Raw genomic sequence first — 24760 nt, forward strand, 5'->3', positions numbered from 1 at the left:
CGGTGAGGGAAAGCAAGGAAAGCAGTGCTTACCTGAGCGAAAACTATGCAAAATATAATGACTGAATTCTAGGTTTAAATTCTTATTATTTTTATCAAGTCTATTTTAACTTGAAAATTACTGTGTTCGTGACTAGAATTACTCGTAACGCTTGTGAGTAGTCTAAGTCCTCACCAAACCGCATGTCTTGCCTATAAATGCCAATTAACACAAACGCTTTTGTCAGAAACCATCACTGAAGCTCCAGGGAAATCAACTTTCAAAGTTGCTTTCCCAGGTTCAAAAATGTCAAAAAACGCCTTCGTTTTATCCAATCCTCAATCGTTTTGCAAAACGTCACCAGCTGCTTAGCCAATCAGATGTGTTATGGTTATGGTATGGTTAGTTGTGCTTTCCCAGTGACGTCATGCGTATCTCATAGCGGCTGCTTTTGGTTTCAGCATCTCGTTGGTTTCAGACGAAAGGAATACAACCTCTACGCATGAGTGATTTGCGCGCTTGTAACTATAGGCTACTGAGTACGCTGAACATAAAGCTGGTTCTCTTACCAAAAAAAACATAGATTCTACAATAAAACATGCAATTCCAAAGGGTACATTAACCAACCAGTAGGCTACTGAAACAGCACAAGTGTTTTTTAAATTCTTTTGGGTCAATAGACTGACATCACAAGTTCAGAGCAAATTTACTTGTGTTCTTCAAGAATGGACTAGCTTAATTTATATGCTAATTATTTGCTCTTTACTAGTGCACCAGTCCAATGCATGTCTTAAATGCTTACAGATGACATTGACAATAAGTTTTTGTGCTCAGTCTAAAAACGCAGCCAACATTCTAGACTAGTCCCAGTTTGATTGACTGATTAAATCTTTATCCTCGGACTGGGAAAGTCCGAAGATTTTGTTTTGGAAATGCTCTCAGAGCGCACCAAATTGGAAGAGTTTTTCAAAATTTTCTGGGGGAGGCCCCCCAGACCCCCCGCTGGAAGTGTTGCCTTCGGGCTTCGCCCGACGGTTACGCCCTTCGTGCCTACTACCTTGCTGCAGCATATTTCCAAGTTGCTTTCCCAATGGTTTAAGCCACTGAACGTCACTGCAAAATAGAGAAAAATCCCGAAATAGGAGACTTTCTGTTTCGTGTCTTGTGATAGCGAAACCTGTGGACGTGCTCAATTGTTGTTGCCAAACATCGAGAGCTATCACACAAGTAACCAACTGGAATTAGAGATTGAATTCTCCCAGGTGGCAATTCAGTCTTTTTTGCAGATGTTGAATCAAAGTAAAAAAGGACAGATTTCACTTGGATGCCACTTCTCTGCGTGGTTACTTAATGAGCTCGATCAAATTCGAAGATTATGCGCTTTTTTGTTTCTCATGGAATCCTTCACTCGGTACACACAGTTTGTGCCAACGCTTAAGTTTATTCAATAACCACCAGTTTGTAAATCCGTTGGACATTGCGTCACTTCAAGGAAAAACAATGTATATATATAGCAGCTGAACAGCATCGTCTAGCGGCCAAGAAAAAAGCGGCGTAAAATCAAAAGTAAACCGACAGTATCTCAGTGACATAAAAAGAAAGCCGCGTCCTTTCGCGAAATAAAGTTGAGTGAATTGCCATCTACTGAGCCTTGTTTAGTCAATCTAATTAACAGCATCACTTGACAATAGGAAAACGATTAATAATCCCACAATCATGAGCTAACCCCAGACAGCAAAATCCGTAATTTTTACATTGATTTAACGTCTGCGGACGCTGCATGACTGCATGCATGATGTAAAAATGACGGATTTTGCTGTCTGGGAGGCTGGGCAGGAGGCATTTAAAAAGACGATGCAAGCGAAAAAATTTTCGAACAGTAAACGATTTGCGAGCGATTGACGCCTATAAATGTGGAATCTACGTGTGAACTACAAGCATGGCTGAGAGGGTCAAAACAGGGTTGCCCGGATAGTTGATTTCTGCACAAAGATTGTTGGTAGCAAAACACTGCACTAAAAACTGTTGATTAGCAAGAAACAATGAAATTACTCAGTTTAACTTAACCCGGTAGATTTCGATACATGTTAAACATACTAACATATATAAATCTTTTTCACATATGCAGGACAACTTTATGAAAATGTTGCTGAAATGCTATTTCAATGAAATCGCTATAACAGACTCACTGCTATTTCATCAACGCAAGAAGTGATAATTTGGCCATTTGTTGCGTATGTACAAGATGGTGCGGTTTCTAAAGCTATTCAAAAATGATTTCATTATGAGACTTCGTGTTTTAGATGCGAGAGAATCTGGTACAAAGTTTCCACTACATTAAAATGAGACCACACCAGTACGTGGCAGCAACTGCCTTAGTTGGCGATCGTACAGTGGATTGAAGATGAAAAATCTTTTCATTACCAACTCGTCAGGAATTTAAATGTGCAGCAAACTTTTCAAACAAAGACACGAAAATCCTGTAAAAACTATGTCACCCAATCGTTGTGATGGAAAGCAGTGCCAGTGCAGTCGAATTATTAACTATTTCACTGTATTCGCTGGAGGTACATTGATGGGTTGTGTGGGTGGCCAAGTTATAGTAAGGTTCAACCTCTGGAGATTGAACCTTAGTCATTCTTTTTTCCGGGGATGTGCGCAATGGACTGCGTTTCCTGCAAAACGGCCGAGATGAAACCTTTTACAATTTAACATTATCAGTTTTCGAGGATTTGGCTTAGACTTCTTTCGAGAGTTTTCCATGGTTTTGGCTTGCATAACTTTCACACGGGGGTCTCAGGTACAATAATCAGTGCTTATGCGTTAGTTTAACGTGTGATAACATCGTACTCGCTAAACAATAAAAACTCTCGCCAGCATGTTTAGAACAAATTAATGCATCCTTTGAAAACAAAAATTCCAGAAATCACATTTTTGAAACGAGACCTTCAGGCAGTTAGACGTTATGTATAGAAACATTGTAAATATGCTTCAAACACATCATAATCAAAAGGCCACTTCAGACATCCCTTTCTTCATAACCAAATGAAGTATAACAGTAGCTTTACTACCATGATGTAACGTTTAACTGCGTTGAATCACTGTAAAATTCTTTTCCGATAAAAGTGAGCTGTTGAGAAAGCATAAAGAAAATCGATTTTTATTCAAAATGTCATAACCACGTCGTCAGGGATTTTGACGTGGATTTGGGTTATGAGTTGATTTCAAACTTGTATGATGACTAAGGCATTCAACCTTCGCATATTTAAACACTTTATAACAACATATGAACATTCACTGACGCAAAAATAACGACTGAATAACTTAGACACATCTGAAACGTTGATGACGACATCCCAGATAGTAAAATCGGCCATTTTTACATTGATTCAACGTCTGCAGACGGATTTTGCTGTCTGGGATTGAAGTGCAGCCAGTCAGGTGAAATATATACGTTGATTCATAGTATTAGAGCTGAACACCCAAAATAGCAAAATCTGTCCTTTTACATTGATTCTAGTGTACATCTGCAAAATCAATGTAAAAAGATCAACTTTGCTTGCTTGGATTTCGGCGTCGCCATTTGGCTATTACCAAATGCATCTCTATATTAAAGTAACAAACTACCCACTAGCTAAAGACAGTCCAGTGTGATGGAAAAGAGAACGTTGCACTTCAGTCTTCAACCATCAAACGGTTTCGGAAAATCGATTCTTATTACAGCATTTGGCTAAAATGGAGATAACTTATGAATAACACGACGCGCTATGTCCCAGCAAAAAAGCAGAGAAATTGTAACACACATAGACACAACAACAGCAAATCGTAAATACTCGGTAATGTCATTCCAGAACATCAGGCAGAAAATCTTACCGAGTATAGAGATCTCGGTATCAAGAAACGTTGCGTTTATAAAATTTTTCTTTGAAACTACATTATAACGTTTTCGGACGTTAAACTGATGAAAATCTAACAATATAAATTGAAAATCATCTCAAACGGTCACAGCAGTCGACGACAAGGGTTTTCACGTTCGTTTATAATGTGTATTGCCATTATCATTTGTTTATATTGTATGTTGCCATTATCCGGTCAGAAAATCAACCGTTTTTTACATTGATTTAACGTCTGCAGACGTTAAACCAATGTAAAAAACAATTGATTTGCTGTCTGGGTAAGTTAACATGCAAACGCGATCAAACATCAGACTAGGTCATAAAAAGAACACAAAATGTGCGAACAACATAAAAAGTGGTCATTTGTAAAAGAGCATGTTTGTAGTCAAGCAACAATTTCAAATCTAGGACAACAAATTTGTCCTTTTTACATTGATTGAACGTCTGCAGATGTTAAAGCAATGTCAAAAGGGTCGAGTTTGTTAGCTGGGAATAAATGCTTGAGCTTGACAACAGCGTCCAGAGTCGTTGCAATTGCGTTTAAGTGACGTAAATTAATGCTGCTTTTAAAACACAACATTATAACTTTCTTCTCTGAAATCACACCGACTCAGCCAGCAAATCAGTTCTTTTTCGAGTTGATTCAATGTAGACGTTGATTCAACATGAGAAAGGATTGATTTGTTGACGAAGAAAGCAGACTTTGTGCGACAAAGCTAAAACTTTAAGGTTGAAAAACCCATAAATCAGTTGAACCAAATAGTGTAAACGTGCCTTAAAATACTCAGTTATTCTGAAGTCGGCTGCGTTTAAATTCTGTCAAACTCCATACAGCATCACGTTTTGTGGGCAGCGTCACATAAGCGTTGCATTTCTTGTAAAATCCACCTGTGTAGACTAATTCAACGTCCTCACATGTTGAGTACGTGTCAAACAAGATTGATTTTACAAGATAGACAAAAACAATGCTTCCCCTAAGCTGGCATGCACGTATCTTTCATTAAGTGAGTTCAGTGATATTGAGAGCAAAGATTCTCACGAAAGACAACAATGTTGTTACCTTGTCCATGGTGTTGGGGCATCACAGTTGGAAATGCTTCTTTTATCTCTTCTGAGAAGAACTTACTTTTTTGCGGCAGAATTCACGAGCGAGAGACAACAGAATAACGCGAATGAAACGCCAAAACAAAAAAGCTTAATTCCGGATAAGGTCAATCATTTCACAAATGACGCCACGAGAGAAAAAAAATAGAAGAAATTCTGTCAATTGAGATGTTAGCGGACTTTGGAAACAAAAATCCACTGTGTGGCACTTTCGCTGTCGTTTAAAAGGTCTATAAAAAGTAGTTTTGATTGGGAGTGGCTGTGCTTGCTTGCCAGAAGAAAGAAATAATATTTAATCAAAGATAGCGTGGATAGGGCGACCTCTATCGATGAGTTGAACTACGACGCTTTTTCCTTCTTTTGAAACAGCAGCATCTGAAAAGGAAAGCATTGTAATTGGAAACAGTCGTTGTTTTAACGTCAAATTTTCATCAAGTGACGTTAATTCAACAAGCACAACACAAGTTTTAAAGTTGGAGTTACGCTCAATCAATGTGAGCTTCCTATTAAAAACCAATTTAAGAATGTTTCATTCAAGGAGCGATGTCCCTTACAACTTGTTGCATAGGGAGAAAAAGTTGACGATTTTATATCGTTTCGACGTCTATTCAGAAGGATTGCGCAAGATCTCAAACGTTATTTTGAGATCAGCAGTGAAAGATTATAGCCACTGTCTCTCATACTCGTCCTTATTCTGCAATCAATTCAATTGGATGGGTTCCCAAATAATATTACTCAATCACTCCTTTCCTGGTTTATGGTTACCAAGACAGCAAATCAACAATTTTCTGCAGACGTTAAATCAATGTAAAAAACGGTTGATTTGTTGTCTGGGTAAAAGTGCTTGATCAAAAAATCCATGCCAGCTCAAACCTTCAAGTATCTACTCTTCAATACACTGTCAGTGTCACTTGGAAGTGACAGCAGAATCTGTCATACATCTCTCGCTTGTGGCAGAGGCGAAATGTCAGGCTGTATTCAAAGCTAAGTTAATAAAACTCTTGCTCAGACCAAACTTAGTCCATGCGCGTGAGACCAGGACCCTCTACCTACAGGGAACATGAGAGGCTAACCACTTCCGCATTTCTTGGTTTTGAAAACTGTTCAAGATACAACACGAGACCGGCACAGAATTTTTGAGAAAACATGCCCAGCACTCACACCGCACTAAACGAGGCACAAACAAGGTAGGCAGATCGAGCTACGTGGCGCATTGTCATCTCCATAAGCGGAAAATCAGTGAGAGACAAAAAAGAAGAAACGTACGCTGGGAACACTAAGGGAACACTGCAAGGTCCTGCTTGTCTTCAACAAGCACTTCGTCAGACCATTCATTTGATGCCTATCTTGCAACAGAGGCTTTACCTTATGGATCGGCCCTTTGCAGTAATATTCAAAGCCATGCATACCACAAACAGAACAAATAAACCCTGATTTTGATCCGAGGCTAACAACATTATCACTGCTAAGCAAAGTTGTGCAACTGAGTGCATGCCCTATGCTCGGGGATAATAAATTTCTTTGCATTATATGAATAATGAGAGTACACGACATCCTTCCCCAGCCGACCTGCCGCCAGGGCATTTCACTACCGGGTACATCTCAACACTACACGACTTGACGCTGATTCCTTACTAATCCGGCGCTTTCTTATCATAGCCCATGGTTTGTTTGACTCAAACCTTGGACATCTGATGACCTATTTTAGAAAACAGCAACAGAGTAACACTTCTAACTTTAATACCGGTTGATTGCTGATGTTTTTAATATTGTACTATTGATGAAAAACATTTCTTATTGATCAAAAATAATAGCCGCCTCCGAATCTAAACCTTAAAAATGACGAGTAATAAACGTTTATGCGCACGTTTTGCAATCGAGTAAATATGGCATGTCATCAAACGTACGTACAATCGTACATCAACATTGATGTTAGTTGCTCAGGCTAGTTTTGTTGGTCGATATTTTTCCTTATACCTCTTATGTACACAAACATTGCGTGATTTAATTTCCCGTCAACGGTCATTTTCGATTTATGACTAGCACAATGCAAACCGACATTTTTAGGCATACCTCTGGCTAGGCATTCATAACAAGCTATTCTGGTAAAAAAAAGCAGAAAAAAAACGAACATCAGCTGCAACCGCAAGTCTGAAAGCTACCAGGCATGCAAAAACTTTTTTACTGGCGGATGACGTTCGCATTTTTACGTCGAAATAATGTTACCGTGCCAAACATTATCATGCATTTTCTAGATTGGACGTAAAAAAAACACAATAAAAATAATTTGACACATTAGCAAAGCTCGATTTTGTGAGCGATGACCCTTCTTTTGTTTGTAGTTTTTCTATAAAAACTAAGAAATTGTTTGGACGACGAAATTACTGTCTTTCTCTGCAATCCATGCTATGAAATTCTGGAAAAATTGTTTCTTTATTCATGACATCATTCTATGGGCATTTCCTATTTTCCTTCATGAAATGTTATACCCCAGTGTTTTATGCGGTCCACATCAAAGCGAATGTAAGTTGTACGTTCTTTGCGTTATAGGCTACTCAAGCCGGTCAGAACACCTGGAGCCGGATTTTCGACCAACAAAACTAGCCTGAGCAACTAACACCAATGTTGATGTACGTACGATTGATGACATGCCATGTCTACTCGAGAAATAAACGCATAAACGTTTATTACTCGTCATTTTTGAGGTTTAGATTCGGAGGCGGCTTTTTCTTTTAATCAACAAGGAATATTTTTCATCAATAGTATAATACAATATTAAAACATCAGCAATCAACCGCTATTGGAGTTAGAAGTTTTAAGATTACTCAGCCGTGACCAGTTGTCCGGCAGCAGGTCGGCCGGGAAAAGATGTCCTGTTCTAAAATAATGATTATGCCAGAATTGTGCAGTAGGTCATGACCAAAATGCCTATAAGAATAAAGCATTGGTACTTCACGACTGTTTTGGCTACTACGGCTATTTAGCAACTGCACCGATGTGTCTTGCTTGTGACATTGGGATTAGGATTTGAAAACCGGGATCGGGTCAGTCTGCCGCGATATCTTCAAAGCCGAATGTGTTGGCAGAACATGATAACACTGATGATGTCGCCAGGGGTTTGTTTGGAGCCAATGACAGATTTGCAGCAGAAAGCCACGATGAAGCGGAGAAAATGAAATCGCTTAACAAGAGTCAAAAAAGCAATAGATTTTTCGAAAGATTGCGGACTCATCATGATCTACACACGTAAAATCATCAAGCAAAAGATGTGCTTGCTGGAAGCTAATGGAAAATAACCGAGCGAACTTGAGGTACTGTTCAAGTTGTACTGATCATTCAACCAGCCTCAGTTGAGAAAAACGACCTTTCTCCGTTGCGGGGATTCCTGGCTTCCCGATTTTAATAAAATAACAGAACGGGAAATTAAAAACCCTAATTGAGATATGCCAGCAACTAACAGGATAAACTTTGAGGAAGGAGTGCTACTTGCAGTCACAATAACAGCAAAAAAACTGACTAAAGTCACGCAACTTTACACTAAGAAGTTAGAACCACAACCTGCTTTTTGCAAAGAAACATCACACAAAGGCGTAAAGAGTAAGTATCATCAAATACACGTCTGTTGGAAGTGCGTGCAACAGGAATCGAACACGCTGCCGGAAATTGTCCAACCCCTTACTGAAAACCGAACTACGTGTTCTTGGCTTGCAAGACTGGCTTTCAACACTGATGCAGCTGCGCAACCGATTTTTTTCATAACCCGGCCAGTATAATTCATCTTGCGCAAGCTGTCATTTTTGTTGCTGGACGTTAAAACGATGCAAACTGACTTTTCGCTGGCTGAGACAAGCACAGATAATTTGCTAGCAAACAACACGCATGATCTCAAATAATCAAAAATGCAGGCCTTTTACCTTTACAGAAGCCAAAAATCAATGAATAATGTCCTCAAACATAGATTACAAGTCAGATGAAGACGTTCAATGAGTGGCATTACTATAAGTGGTCACGATGCTGCATCTGCATTGCTGTTTTGTTTGGTACCGACATTACGACGACAATGACCTTCGTACAGACGTTAGATCGTTTCCCAGACAGCAAAATATGTCATTTTTACATGCAGACGTTGAATCAATGTGAAAATGAACAATTTTGCTGTCTGGGTTGTGGCCACCAATACCACAATCACAACGATTCATAACAGGTGGTTTTATTATGAGAACTTGGAGTGGCCGGGGAGGTTTGAAAGACTTCCATTTTGTGCATGATATAAAAAAAGTGCCACAGTATAATTCCAATTATGCTAACAGCATGACGAGTTACTTCTAATTTAACAATGACAAAGAGCAACTATACTACATCATTTAAACAAAAATCACAAAAATAACATTCGGCCAAAGAATGAGTGAAGGCAGAAAGATGTTTTTAAAAAATACTGACTTGGTTTCTGTGATGACATCCACGTCCGGATGCTGAGGAGTGATGGGAGCATTTGAATGAACAGGTCCGCTATCATCCACACGGCCATCTCCTTGATGAGGATAATTATCTCCTTTCTAAGATGTAAAAGAGGGATCGGATAATTACGATTCTAGGCAGAAACCAAAACGTAAACGCGATGACTGATCAACACACAAAAAACGAACTTGAAAATAATTGTACTTCATGAAACTTAAGGGACATGTTATATCTTACAAATGTTTGAATAGAAATTGCTCTCGTGCAGAGAACACTGAACGGCTTTGCATTTGCAGGAAAATTCCTTTTTCATATTTTTTAATTTTAAGTAAGCCTTCGCTCAGCAGTGGGCTACTACAAGCTGTAAATGATGATGATGATAACAGTGAAGCCTGAAGATACTCTTGTCTGTCAACCTCTGCGCGGGGGTCTGCTACTATTCGGTGAGTCCGATTCGGTGAGTTCCTAACCTCTAACTCCTAACCCTAAAACGGCAATGATAATTAGGCTACGGTACCCGATAATTTAAAAAAAAATTGAAAAAGTCACCGAATAGGGATCGGACTCACCGAATCGGACTCACCGAATCGGACTCACCGAAACGGGCCATTCTGTCTGCGCGGTAAGGCTTAGCAACTGAGTAAAATCAGGCTGATTACAACGAACAGAGACGCATCATTCAAACTAAAGAAAAAAAAATGGTAAAGTGGCAGAAGTTCAACAGTAATCATCATAAAATCATCTACTTTGTATCAGAAGATAGAAGCAAATAATTTCCAACGGTTGAGATTGAGACAGCGACATATTTAACATGCCTGAAGGCAACGAGCGATTGCTGTTCATCAACGTTTGTTATTACAAAAACAAAGCGCCCATGGCGGTTGCCTAGTACAAAACCGCTCCAAGCCACAATAAACCAACCTTCTGTGGAGCAGCATGATGCTTTGTGACATCCGAGTGGCTTTGTGGAGTTGAGAGCTGAAATGCAATAAGTTTGTATCTCCAGTGAATCAGATGAAAGTCTTCAATCAAAGTCAGCGACGCCATTCAATGTTAAAAGTACTAACCTTGCTAGATGACATTACCCTTTGGGTTAAATGAACTCCGCTTATTTTTTTATACTAATCTTGTTTTAAAACAATGACAAGTTGTTTCATGGTTGAACTCATCTCAATTCATCGAATCATTATTGATGGTGATAAAAAGATTGATTAGTCGCTATTGTAGTTAAACAGATAGAACAGTTTGTTAATGAAAAGAGTTTAGAAATCAAATAAAACGTAAACGAAGCTAAATAAAAACGCCATCTCCAGATCAAATGACGTAGTATCATAGCTCTGAAATTATGCCACAAACGATTCAGTCTGTGTGTGCCTTGTTGTATAGCGCTGTGCCATCGTTGTGTCTATGTCATGGGTCTTACAATGCAGATAGGATTAGTGCTGGTGTACAAAGACGCAGCTGTGTACATTATATCACACCTTAATCGGTGTCAATATCACGTCAATTAAACGTAAACAAACGCTATTTAGCAATAAAATGAGCACACACACGGAACAAAACTTGCTCAAGATAAGAGTAATAACATCCGCTTGTAGAAGCCATAGTTAATTTATTAATTGATTTATTACAATGACAACCATAAAATGTATTACGTTACGTCACAAGTTATTATTTGATGGCCTCAAATACCGACTAAGTAAAAAAAATTTCATTTTACGAAAAACAGTTTGTGGCTGCACGCTTGGTAAAAATGTGATAACATGTGGTGATCCCGCCATATGTGATAACATTTCTTGGGTTCAAACTACTGTAAAAGATAAAATGTAGTCTTAGTAACCGAATTATTTTTTTCATTTGAGCATGGAGGCCTGTTCTTTTACCACCCCAGGTTGTCCATATTTAACCTAACAGTCAACACCATTCTTGAGTACGGCGAAAAGGTTTTTCATTGCTCGAAGCTGCAGTACTTTTTGTCTGGCTCTTTTAAAAGCTTGTCGTTAGAAAAAAAAAGTGCTGCAAGGTTGCAGAAAGTTGCACGAGAAGCAATATTCATTAAACCTCGTCCAGACCTCTCCATAATTCGGACTTAGGCCGCCAAAAAGAATTCGTTTATGCTTTAAAACTCCTTTGTTAGCATGGCATTACTTCACAAAGATCAGCCAAAGTTTCATGTTTTTTCTTCATTCTTGTTCCTTCTATCTATGGTATAAATACCTCACCACATAGAGGTTGACTTCACTCTGATGACAGGCTCCTGAAGAGTTTTCGACTCAAAAAATAATATTGCCTTCACTTCACTATGTAGTTTATGCTAGGCAACTTGGCATTATAGATGCCTTGTTACCATGAATACACAATGATGTGATTATCATGTATTCTACATAAATGTAAAGCATAGCATATACACTATACAGCGTCACATCTGGTTAGCAGCCTCAAAACTTTCTAGAATCAAATCAAGTCATAAATCAGCAGACTGGGTAACAAACCGAAAACAGTTGACAGAAGGTCAACGGAAGCGAAGGGCTGCAGAACAAACAGCTGAGTCCATTGGTAAGCACGACAGATGAAAGGCAACGCCGAAAACATCTGATGTTGTGCAGAAAGTAAGTTCTGCAAGCAATGGCAAAGAATCTTTCAGGTGACAAGCCTGCATGTCGATAAGACACAACAATACAAGTTTGAAAATGGCGCTTACGCCGTGATGACGTCACGTCTATGAAAAAGTGGCGTGATGTTGCGGAAGCATGAGATGACCGCGTTTGGTCATTCCAGTCCTTTTCACATTGATTCAACGTCTGCAGAAGTTGAATCCATGCAAAAAGGACAAAATTTGCTAGCTGGGTAGTGTGATCCACTGCTCATGAAGACACGCAAGTTGTGACCTAGTTATGACACAAGTGGCAAAATTAAGTTTATTAAAGCTAAGAAAATCAACTGAAATCTTGATCGTGATGTCATGATGTTTTCTGAAGATAATTATAGCATGGGAATTTTTTCTAATTTGAAAAGGAACTATGGTAGCCTACTAGTAAACAAGCTAGTTTGAAATTTTGCCTAAATTGGTTTTTGCTAGAGAAATTGTAAGATTTAAAATGAAAGTTAACTATCTCATCATTTCTGACCAATATGAAAAAACGCGTCTCTTGTTATTTAGATTGCCTTCGGATAAAATAGTGCACGTACAGTGAAAGCTAAAATACTTGCACTACAAAGAAAAAATGACGCATTAAGCCATGTGTTACGACAATATAAATAAACTTTCTCCGTTTCTGGTGCAGAATAGAAATGTATTTCTTAAAACACCTATTTTCCCAAAGCAGAAGAAATTGAAAATGTGAAGCAGTTCCTTCGTTTGCTCCTTATCGCAGAGCAATTGATTCAGTTAAACCAACCCAAGGTTTTCAGAAAAGTTGCGACTTTTCGTTTTAACAAGTACACGGTTGAACACGTCAATTAAACAAGAACTTTTGTAATTAAAGACACGTGCCTGAAAAGAATAATGAAAAACAAAATTTGACGGAAGTCGACTTTCGTAAAGCTGAAAATGGTGATCCCACACTCCCATTACGAAATCATTGAGTGAAAACGGGATTGTTGTCATAAAGACTACGTCACTACGACCTTAGCCAGGGTGGGCTATGGGCTAGTCAGTAGCTTTTCCTTAGCCTCGTTTCGATAGCAAATACTCCTACCAACAGCAATTATTACACGCAAGATAGAAACGAGAAGTTTTTCTTACATAGTGTCGAACTACTGTACAGATTGACGGCTGGAAACCAAGAGCACTGCGCAATGTACATTACGCCACCCAGCCACAACAACATGCGACAGAAAAACACTGCAGCCTACTTTTAACTTTCCATCTAGCCAGAATCACCGCCGCTGCTCAAGGGTGATAAAAGGCAGAGCACCTCGACTCTTGGGATAGGTTCAAATAGAAAAAAGGGTTCAAAAAAGAAGAACTTACCATTGGTTTTCCAGACCAGTCGAACACCAAGTCGTGAGGGTAGCCCTTCTTGTCGTATAAATCCGAAAAAAGTTTTCTCAAATAATCGTAGTCGGGTGTTTCAAAGAAGTCCAGGTGACGGACGTATCTTAGGTATGTTGCCATTTCCTCTGCAACACAAAGTCCGTGATAGAACGTTATTCTAACGTTGTTTGAATGTGATTGAAACGCAACAAAAGCACAAAAAAGCTGCCCTATCACACTAATACAACGTCACCAAACGGTTACACAATAACTGGAGAGATATTTTCAAGAGAGATTTGATGGATGTAGCACCGACTGTCACACCATGGCCATGGCTTGAAGGTTTGCCTTCACAACATAAAAATTTCCTACCATGAGTGCAATGGTGTGTTGACTGGGCACCAAACAGTTTCAAGAGGAATTTGTGTGTTTTCCCTTTGTAGTCCCTACTCCCTAGCTAGAGAGACAAACGTACTCACAACTCACCATACCTGGCCAAATGCAACAGACTTACAAGTGTACTACTTGCAAACAGCCTTGTCAGAGTGTGTTCGGTGCCTGGTCGGTATATTCTACTATGTTTATTAAACAAGCAAAAACATACAAGCGACCTGCTGCAAAAAATATTGTGAGCTTTAACCAACAAGCAAAACCCGTCATTTTTACAATCATTAAAGGACAGCAGACGTTGAATCATAGTAAAAAAAGGCTGATTTTCCTTGCTGGGTGCAGTTTCTATATTGGCACATAGTCACATACAGCAGATTATGCAAAACAGTGCCAAAACTTTTGTAGGTTGGTGTTAATTTGAACGATATAAAAGTAATGGATAACATTCTCAGATGAGATCTTTAACCTTCCCAAAGTTTGTCGCAATGGGTTTATTGACAGAATGTAGACAAAGTGCCAGTAGGAATGTTATATAAGAATAATAAAGGTTTGGTCGAGAGTTAACTTTTTTGCACACAAACCTATCAAACTGAGCGACAAAATAGGGCTTAACGTTATTTTTAGTCCCAAAAAGAAAATTAATTAATGTGAAAAGTTAGGAATAATTCCTGGTTGAATAGGCAAACGCATGCTTGCAAATCGTTCGTTTCACAACGCCTTTTCTAAAAAGTTTGTTTGAGTTTTCTGCTTATCTGTCACGTCTCGTGTGGTCTGTTTCTCGCTAAGTGGCCTAACGTTGACTTGTTGTTCTTGTGTCTAGTGTCAAGTTGTGCTATTTCGTTTCGAAATTTGCTTGTAGCTTCAGTTTGTAGCAAAATTTAATCTCTAATTGTCAGTTTTTTTTCCTAGATACGGTTGAATATATTTTCAGTGTGGCGAGAACGTCCAATCACGTAACTAATCAGAAAAAATGTGTAAGTCAGCCTACCCAATGGTGCAAACTGTCTATTGAAGCCTGTGCCACGGTAACATGACTTGTACACAAAAGATTAATCAAACCTACACAAGGTTGCTATGCTGTGATTGAATATAACAAGGGAGGGAGTAGTGGCGTTTTTAATTTTGTTAACCCAGAATCTAGTCTATGTCCCAATGTGCCCTAAGTGTGTAAGGTCAATATTGCGAAAAACAAGAAAGTATTGTTTCGAAATGCAATCATAAGTAAAATCGATAATCTCCTATGTCTCCTAGTGAGGAAATATGGCTTTCATTACCGTTCACCTTATGTTGCATATAAGAAGATGGCTGGATGGTCTACCAGTCACTTCATATCGGATGGGCACCACAAACTGCAGTGCTGTGAAAACGGTTTGTTTTTTAAAAGTACCGGTATTTGAGGTTCTTCTGGTGACGCCAAGCCCCAAGCCATGCTACCTTAAGATATTAAAAATTCAAGAAGTTTAACATTGTTTAACAAGATCTCTGGCGAGAAATGCCGTACTTTTGTTATCCAGCAACATATAAGATTTCTGAATGTTGTGTTTCCACAGATGATGGCAAATGATGATTGATGATAGATGGAAAACAACATTTTTTTGTTTATTGTCCTCTCAGATAGTGTTGTCCAGTGAGGTTAGAACTGTATTGCAGCCGCTTAAAATCGCTTATTAAATGCTGCATGCAGAAAATAACAAGATGGAAAAATTGGACAGTCCATACCTGGGTGGTTTTCACAAAGGACTTCGATGGGAGTGGAACGTTTTGTGTCGCCGATTTTTTGATATCTCTCTTTCAATGTGTCAGCCTGCGATGGAGAATAATCGTCACAATAAACCGCATGCAGTTTTCCTTGCAACGACACCACTCAGCAAGTCAGATCTTTTCTGCGTTGGTTTAACGTCCATAGACATTAAATCAAAGTAAAAATAACTAATTTTCTATCTGGAAAAAACAACTGGATTCCAAAAGCAACCTTGTTACGGTACTTTCCAGCGCAAAAGTTTCGGTAGATATATTTAGCTATAATACACAAGTCAGAATTAATAGGTGAAAACTTTTATTGATACTGTGAACCCAGCCTAGCTATCTACTTAAAGGGAACAATCGGTTAATGTAATTGACTTAACTATCAGATCAACTTTCGATCTCCAAGCCTCAATATTTTCCATAACATGATAAGAGAATCGTGACTTATTTCAAAAATCAAAATCAGCTATTTCTTTACTAAACTTTGAATAAGACCAGCAATGTTTTCGCTTTTTGGTGAGTTTATGAGCAAAATGAATTTAACAAATCATAAGCGTGATGACTGAGACAACGTTTGAGCTCATTGAGATAACGCAACCATGAATATCAATGCACTGCAATTTTGTATCCAACAAGAAACGAAACATTTTCAATAGGGTATCTCTTTACTATAAATTTTAACATACAAAACAACACTGGATTGGTCCAACATGGAAAACTACAAACACGCATGAAGAATGAAGATCACTATATGGTGATGTCATTTGGCGTGATTTAACGACTACAAACGCCGACATGATTCAACTACTACGGTACCTTCAATCCTTGCCAAGGCAAACTTCCACGCAGGAAATACATGAACATGTGACCCAGTGCTTCCAGATCGTCTCTTCGGCTTTGCTCTGATGAAAGACCAATCGTAAAAATTATAGTTCAAGATGAACCATAAACTTGATCACAGCTATAACGGAAAACTTTTATGGCCAATCAAGATTTAACGACAGGTCTGAGTGACGCTTCAAGCAAACATACGTCACACACGATGGCATATGATTTGAGACGTAATTAAGGCGAAACGAGCATGTGACGTAGCAATTTTAAGTCGAGTATCGATGTGAGTGGGTGAAGTATGTCTTCTCAATGCAAGCAAAAACTAAATGCATAAAAAGTGCACAACATTAACGGAGCACGTCTTTAAGGTGCGGACAGTTAGGTGCCTGCCAAATAGGCGCACACACTATGGCGTCAGGATATTTAGGTGATGCGCCCGGTCATTTAGGTGCTATTCCCACTACAGATTATTTCTTTACCTAGGTGCTTATTGGTAATACTGCAGACAGTGGCGTACGCAAGATTTTATCAGGGGGGGGGGGAGCATTCGAAATGCATTTCGAATCGAAACGAAAACGATTTTAAAAAAACACTTATTTGCTAATTGTAGCCACCAAGTTATATGAGATAACGGGGAGAGCGGGGAGAATTTTCGCATATCAAGCATTTCTGATAAATAATTATGGGTGTAATTTAATGCACCAAATAGCACCCACAGAACCGGGCAACACAGTGCGCGCACCTATTTGGCAGGCACCTAACTGTCTGCACCTAAAAAACGTGTACACAACGTCAGTGACTGTAGAATTCTCAGTCAAGCAACTGAGCAGAAGGTTTGTATGTCTTGGGTGGCGAGACTGGCTGTTCTCTGGTAGCCTACCAGTAAAAGCTTGGAAACATTGCTACGCGGGGTTGAATTAAGGCTCCCGAAAATTTAGTAGTGTCTGATTGGCGAAATTTCATTTAATCGTCATCAGTATGTCACCAAAATACCACTTTTTTCATATATCAAGCAATTAAAAATACAAACCAATTTTTTTGCAACATTATTTAAAAAAGTCGGTCCACAATTTATAACTTCTTAAAAACCGTACAGTTCTCTGTACGTAATCAACTAATCATTAAAGAAAACTCATATACAAAATCTAACATGATGCACAGTACAGTGTGAAACATCCACTCCACACATTGTAGAAACATAATAATCAGCATAGCAGATACCTTTTCCCAAGTGAGTATTGATGCTCATGTAGCGAGCGGTTCCGGTAAGGCTCTTGTGCTCACGGTAAGGAATGTGCTTCTTTGTTTCGGGGTCTATGTATTCCTTGGCTAACCCATAGTCAATGATATTAACAGTATTTTGGTTAGGAGTGCCAATTCTGCCGGTTAAGAAATTCTCAGGCTTTACATCGCGATAAATGAGGTGTTTGGAATGAACGTATTCTATTCTTGTTATCTGAAAATTCACAAGAATTCGCATGAAAGAAAGTGAGTAGTGACATTCCATCTTTCATTGCTATTAAAATATCGACAAAAATACTGTTAGTTCAATCCACTGTAAATAACTATTTAGAAGGCAAATATCTGCTTCAAAATCTCACCAACTGAATGGCTATCATAAGAACAGTCTTCAATGAAAAAGTTCTATCACAGAGGTCAAACATGTCTTCTAGGCTTGGCCCTAGCAGCTCCATGACCATGGCATTGTATTTTCCACATGGTCCAAAATAAAACACTTGAGGTATTCCTTCTGCAACACAAAATATATCGTCTGTACCGGTACCTACTTCCTAAGTGTTGAAAAATTAATGTTTTATTACATAGTTTAAGATGTTTTATTGCAAATCAAAACGACTAGTCTAGCGCTAGCTTATCTTTTCAAACTACAATGACATCTTAAAACTAAAAAGTTAAAAAACTCTTCTGCTTCCAATAACAACTCAAGTGGCATTCAAAACATTTTCGCTTTCAAATTTATGATGTTAATTTTCTAACCAGTATTTCCTAATTGCTTGTAGTATCTGTACTCCAAATGTAGCTGTGGAGCTCGGGATTTCATTGGCTCCTGAAAAGTGAAAGCACTCAGGTGAGCATGTCATTGAAAATTAGAAAACAAACCTCAAAAAGATAAAACTTCAACAAAACATCTATCTTTGTGCACAGGTCTGCAACATAGGTGGATTATGAGCAGTGGTTGAGATACAGTGCTAATGATAAATGTATAACATTGTTATAAAGTAAGGTGAGCACTGAGCAGTAGCACTAATGGGTCCAACTTTGCGAGAATTATTCTTTTAACAGCGGTGCTATTCATGCACAAAGATGCGGAATGGCCCGTTTCGGTGAGTCCAATCCCTTAACGAGGGATTTTTTCAATTATTGTGTACCATAGCCTAATTATCATTGCCGTTTTAGGGTTAGGGGTTCGGGGTTAGGGGTTAGGAACTCACCGAATCAGACTCGCCGAATCGGACTCACCGAATAGTAGCAGACCCACAAAGATGAGACGCGGTTTTATAAAATCTGTTCCATCAGGCAGGGAACTTGACTGCATATTAAAAAACTCATTCAATGTAGTCTACATACTACGGTACTACACAACGTTTCTTTCATTAGTCGTATGGACAGTAGAGCTATATTCAAGCCAGGTGTAAGTTAAATGGATAGATTGAAACAAGGTTTTAATATGGTTGAAATAATAATTCTTGTGATAGTTCAGTTAAATTAGCACACGAGACAATATAGAACAACAATGTTGTAAAATCGAAAAACACGCATCAAATAACTCATGTCGCGATTTATACCAAGCGGTAAAAAGCATAGGCTAACCAATAAGTTCAAACCAAAGCTAGACAACATAAAAAGTAAAGATGGTGAAGTTTTGTGGCAGAAAGATGAGGTAAAAAAGAGATGGAAAGAATATTGCGAAGAATTATATACAAAGAAAAAGACCCTATCGATAATGTACAAACAAATCCAATTACACAATGCAAAGATGAAAATGATACAGAGCCACGACCACTGCTGAGTGAAGTAGAAAATGCTTTAAACACTATTAAAAACAAAAAAGTCCCGGATCTGATGATACACCCATCGAATTATTGAAATATATTGGAGAAAATGCAGTAAGAACAATTCATAAACTTTGAATCAGAATATGGGAAACCAACATTTGGCCAGATGATTGGGTAAAGTCAATATTTGTCCCATTATTACCAAAAAAAGGCGATATAACGGAATGCAGCAACTACCGAACAATTGCTTTAATTAGTCATGCCAGCAAGGTAATGTCAACAATAATTAAAAAAAGACTAGAAAACAAAATTGAACACGAATTAGCTCCTGAACAGGCTGGTTATAGACCCCGCAAAGGAACAAAACACGCAATATTCAATATTAAAATGCTGATAGAGAAACGAAGAGAACGCAACCTTTCAACTCATTTATGTTTTCTAGACTATCGAAAGGCTTTTGATTTAGTGAAGCACCAACAATTGTGGACAATTCTGAAAGGTTATGGCTTTCCTACACATCTGATCAATTTAATGCGAAGCCTGTATACTGCTCAAAAAGCAGCAGTAAGAACTGGAAATGACCTCACCGAGTGGTTTTCCATTGGAAAAGGTGTCAGACAGGGATGCATATTGTCACCATATCTTTTTAATCTATATACTGAACACATAATGAGAAAAGTTTTGGAGAATTTTGATGGTTCTGTGAAAATTGGAGGAAAAATGGTAACCAACTTTCGATATGCTGACGACATAGTGTTGGTCGGTGGAAGTGTAACGGAACTGCAAGAACTTTTGAATAGGGTCAAGTCAAGAAGTGAAGAATATGGTTTGCAATTACATCCCACAAAAACAAAAGTGATGGCCATAAGTAAAAAGGATGAAATTTGTCCAAACTTATACATTGGTGGTAATGTTGTTGAAAGTGTAAGTAATCTCTGCTATCTTGGCAGTGTCATAACTGACACTTATGATGATAGCAAGGGAATTAGAAGGCGAATTGTTATGGCAAAAACAGCTGTGACATCACTTACAACGGTGTGGAAACAGAGGTCAATTGGTAAAAACACAAAATTAAGATTGCTGCAAACTCTCGTTTTCCCAATTGCCACATATGGATGTGAAATTTGGACATGCAAAAAACGTGACATTAAAAAGTTAAAAAGTTTTGAAACGTGGTGTCACAGAAGACTATTACGCATCAGCTGGATGGAAAGAAAAACAAATGAATTTGTTTCCCAACAAATAAACGATAAATGGAGTCTGATTAACAACATTAACCTCAGAAAGTTGAGATATTTCGGACACATAGCAAGAAGCAACTCGTTGGAAAATTCAATGTTGACTGGGATGGTGCAAGGCAAACGAACAAAAGGACGACAAAAAATGAAATATTTTGACAATATCAAGCAAATTACAGGAATAAAAAGCATGCCGGAAACACTAATAAAAACAAAAGACAGAACAAAATGGAGGCAGTTCATTAGGGAGATCACAGCTGATCAAACATGATCAATCTGTTGAAGAAGAAGATAACGTATCATCATCCTATTTAACCAAATGCCTAGTGAACAGCCGCATTCAAGTTTTATTTCTAAACATCTCTATTCTACATTTCATCTCCTCAAAACAAACAATGAAAAACTCTTCAAACCACAAGTATAACAATTATATAGAGTAGGCTATCTCTTTAGTATCTTAAATGGTGTAGCACAAAAAGTACAATATTCTTTCTTACCAGCTTTATTGCGACATGTTCATTATTGTATAGATTCTTTCCTAAAAAAAACAAGATTTACAAAAAAATTATTCAAAAGCAAAATACTGTTAACCTGTGTAATTATACTAATTTGACTAACTACTAACTAGATCCATAAACGTATGAGAGAGAGAGAAATAACTTTATTTGCCAATCAGATTCTATATATTATATATAATAGTACGATACGATACACAATGAATAAGCTTACCTCACAATAACAAACAGTTCATGAACATAGAGGAACGCATAAGTACATTCAGTGTTAACAAATTCAATCTGATTAACCAGGAGCAGCAAAAGACCAATTGGTCGTCTAGTCAGCTGCTCCCAACTGGTCATTAATGAAGACACAAATGGATTGAAGAAAGCACTCGAATTGGCTAATGGCATTAAAAAATAAACGGCAATAAGTCAGTGTTTGATATAATTAACTTAAACAGGGCATGACAAAAGTAAATAAAGGCAATAAATATCAATTAAGTGATATTTTAATTTCTTTACAAAAAAGTAACACTTATAGGGCATGCAGATTTTCATTATTGCAATTAAATATATAAATACTTTAAAGCAATGTACATCAAACTCTCTGGTAAGATGTTTTCACAGCACACCTGTAGGAAATTTTAGGATTGGATCAAATATAATGGTTAAAAATTTTGTCTTGTTTGCAAAGTTAAAAAAAAATTTGTTCATAATTACTGATTATATTGATTATATCGGAATGGCCCGTTTCGGTGAGTCCGATTCGGTGAGTCCGATCCCTTAACGGGGAATTTTTTCATTTTTTTTTTTTAAATTATCGGGTACCGTAGCCTAATTATCATTGCCGTTTTAGGGTTAGGGGATAGGGGTTAGGGTTAGAGGTTAGGAACTCACCGAATCGGACTCACCGAATAGTAGCAGACCCGATTATATTGCTTCAATATTGCATGAAAAACAGAGTTTTATCAATTAATTTTTGTTTAAATCAATTCTTTTTTTACGTTTGCATTAAAAAACAAGCAGTGTTCAAACAGTTTTTACATTCTTTGATATTATATATAATATGGAGAATAGAAAATAAAATTCAATCCATTACAGGAAAAGTTAAGTCTGACTAAATGAATCTTTAACACCTGAATAATTTGAATATAACCTTGAATAAAAAATAGAAGAAACAACTGACCTAATCGTAACTCTCCAAAGTTTCCACAACCAATTTTTTTTCCAACACGAAAATTTGGACCAACCATTAACATTCCAGAACTTGGTGTGCTACTGGTGCCTCGACGGCTTGTATCTGAATGACTAGGTCTTCCCAGAGCACGATCTCCGCGATTTGTTCCAGCAGCTCCACGATCTCGTCGATCACCTCCATTTCCTTTGCCTTGCATGTTTGTAGGTTACCAGTATAACTATTTTTTGTGTGTCTCAGCTTGTTAAAGTCCAGCCATAACTTGCCTTAAATAAAAATGTCTTCAATTGTTTCACGCAAACAACATGTGTAAAGTTTAATGTAATAAAATCCTAAAATAAAGAAACAAAAAAATGTTCAGAACAGTAGCAATGAAATGGTATGCACAAATATGTTACAAAAATAATCTAAACTTATAAAACAATAGTAAAATCAACTGTAGTTAACAACTTCATTTAATAAAATAAACTTCACACAAAACTTTCAAATAGGGTACGGTATTTTAGAGCTTCATCGATATCATTGCTTGAAAGCCTTGAACAAAGCATGCCATTCTAATAAAGAGCACTACTCATGTCCAGCTAACATTTTGAAAACAAAGCGTTGACAACACTGAAGATGAAGGCAGTTTAGTTTTTGAAACTGGTGAGCATAAGCATGAATTTAGTATCTATATACATTTTAGGCTCTTTACTTTTTAATTATATTAACCAGGTGTTCAAACCATTTTGCTCCAAAGCATGTCATTTTCATGGTATCTGAGATGCTGGGTTTTTTTCGGTCATTTCTCCGAAATGACTTGAAAAAATTCGGTTATTTTTTATTTATTTCGGTCATTTTTTTCTGATAAATATTTCCTTTCAAGTAGCTGATACAAACCAAAAATTTGCACTTCCTGACTAGCTACAACATTAAGTTTCGCTGAGAAACGTTGTCGTGTTTCTCAGTGAAACATTGAAACTTTGTCCTGTCATTTTGACCGAATTGACTATTGACCGAATTTACTATATACTTTTTCGGACATTTTGCTAAAAACTCGGCCAATGACCAACAAATGACCAAAAAAAAAACCCAGCTGGGATGTGTTATCATTAACACTGTCCACAAAGACTTTATATGCAAGTAGCGGAGGTGTATAAGAACAGGATCCAGACCAGGATTTTTCGGTTTTTTAACGGATCAAGATAAGATTTGAATTTTTTTTTTAACACAAAAACATAAATTTTAGATATGCTATGGCAACATTTGCAAACCTCGAGAAAGTTTTAAACCATCGCATTTGTGGCAACTCTGAGTTTGTGACCATGTCAAAGTTGATGTTGGAAAATCATACTTTTTCTAAACTCTAATCATTAGTTTTGCTTGTAGCATGTTCACTGCAGTAGAATGTGTAGAAAACTTTTAATGTTAGAGAGCTACACGTGTATGAGCTAGACCTAAATTAAGCTAACGAATGATGGCATTACTTTATTGTTATAGTAGGGAGTACCGGTAACACTAAAAAAGGTTATCTTTGGTTAGCAATTTTCTAATGCCAAATGGTCTAACTAAAAGAATAACAAAAAAATTTTTGAAAAATTTTGTCGTTTTAGCAAGCCCCACGGCCCGTTTCCATGGCAATCGGCCCAATTTCGCAAATTCGGTCTAACTCTGACTACAAATGTCGTGAAGAGCTAAAATTAGTGTCAAAACACTCAGAATAGCCAAGTTTATATATCACTTCAAGAGGAACTATGGGTCTAAACCTTTTATTTTTTGAGATAATAGCCAAAATGTGATATTTCCATGGTTTATCACTATTTAATTGCAATTTCTGCCTTGTATAACCAGACAAATAGCAACATATTTTCAATTAACATTTATTTTACTTAACAAAAACATTTTGGCACCAACACTTCAAAAATCAAAAAACAACATAACCAAAAGAATGTTAATCAAGGTAATAAGCATGATTGATATATCCTTGCAATTTGTGATCTATGTCTGATCATCATCCAGCATTTTCTTAACCAAGACGTCTTTCATACGCCCAATTAATCTTTCACAACATATATTGTTGTTGCGGAAAGCCAAGCAATCGGCTTTAATTCCTCTGGTTAGACAAGATAAAGTTGCAAATGAAGCATTCAGAAATGCAGCAAGTGGTCGGTTTGACCACAGTAAAGTCTTGGTGTCAGGGTTACGAGCAGCCAAACGAGTTATACCCATGTCTGCTTCTAAAACTCGAAGTGCAGCTGTTTTTGGATTTAGCCAAGTAGCAGCATGGTCAATGAAACAGTTCTTTGCAGGTGATAATGCTGTTGATGCTTTCATAAAATCCCTGATGTTTAACACCACTTTTGGTCGTTGAATGGTGCTTGGATTGAAATATATTTCAAAAAATGATGGGGCATAGACATCCACTATAAACTGGACAATGTTGTTCAATGAGAT

General features: G+C 37.6%; 1 protein-coding gene across 1 annotated transcript; it reads right to left on the reverse strand.

Moving 5' to 3' along the window:
* Positions 1 to 1406: 1406 nt before the first annotated feature.
* LOC145774405 (casein kinase I-like) lies at positions 1407 to 22651 on the reverse strand. Its single transcript, XM_082585654.1, has 11 exons — positions 22319 to 22651; positions 21130 to 21170; positions 18376 to 18445; positions 17982 to 18130; positions 17602 to 17836; positions 16366 to 16451; positions 15523 to 15607; positions 13411 to 13559; positions 10359 to 10415; positions 9420 to 9535; positions 1407 to 5354 (listed from the first exon to the last, which is right to left on the reverse strand). The coding sequence occupies exons 1-11, from the start codon at positions 22524 to 22526 to the stop codon at positions 5303 to 5305; spliced, it is 1248 nt and encodes a 415-aa protein (XP_082441780.1). The 5' UTR covers positions 22527 to 22651; the 3' UTR covers positions 1407 to 5302.
* Between the last annotated feature and the right edge of the window lie 2109 nt (positions 22652 to 24760).

The sequence above is a fragment of the Aplidium turbinatum genome, chromosome 7, assembly GCF_918807975.1.
Source record: "Aplidium turbinatum chromosome 7, kaAplTurb1.1, whole genome shotgun sequence".
In the NCBI taxonomy this organism is placed as follows: Eukaryota; Metazoa; Chordata; class Ascidiacea; order Aplousobranchia; family Polyclinidae; genus Aplidium; species Aplidium turbinatum.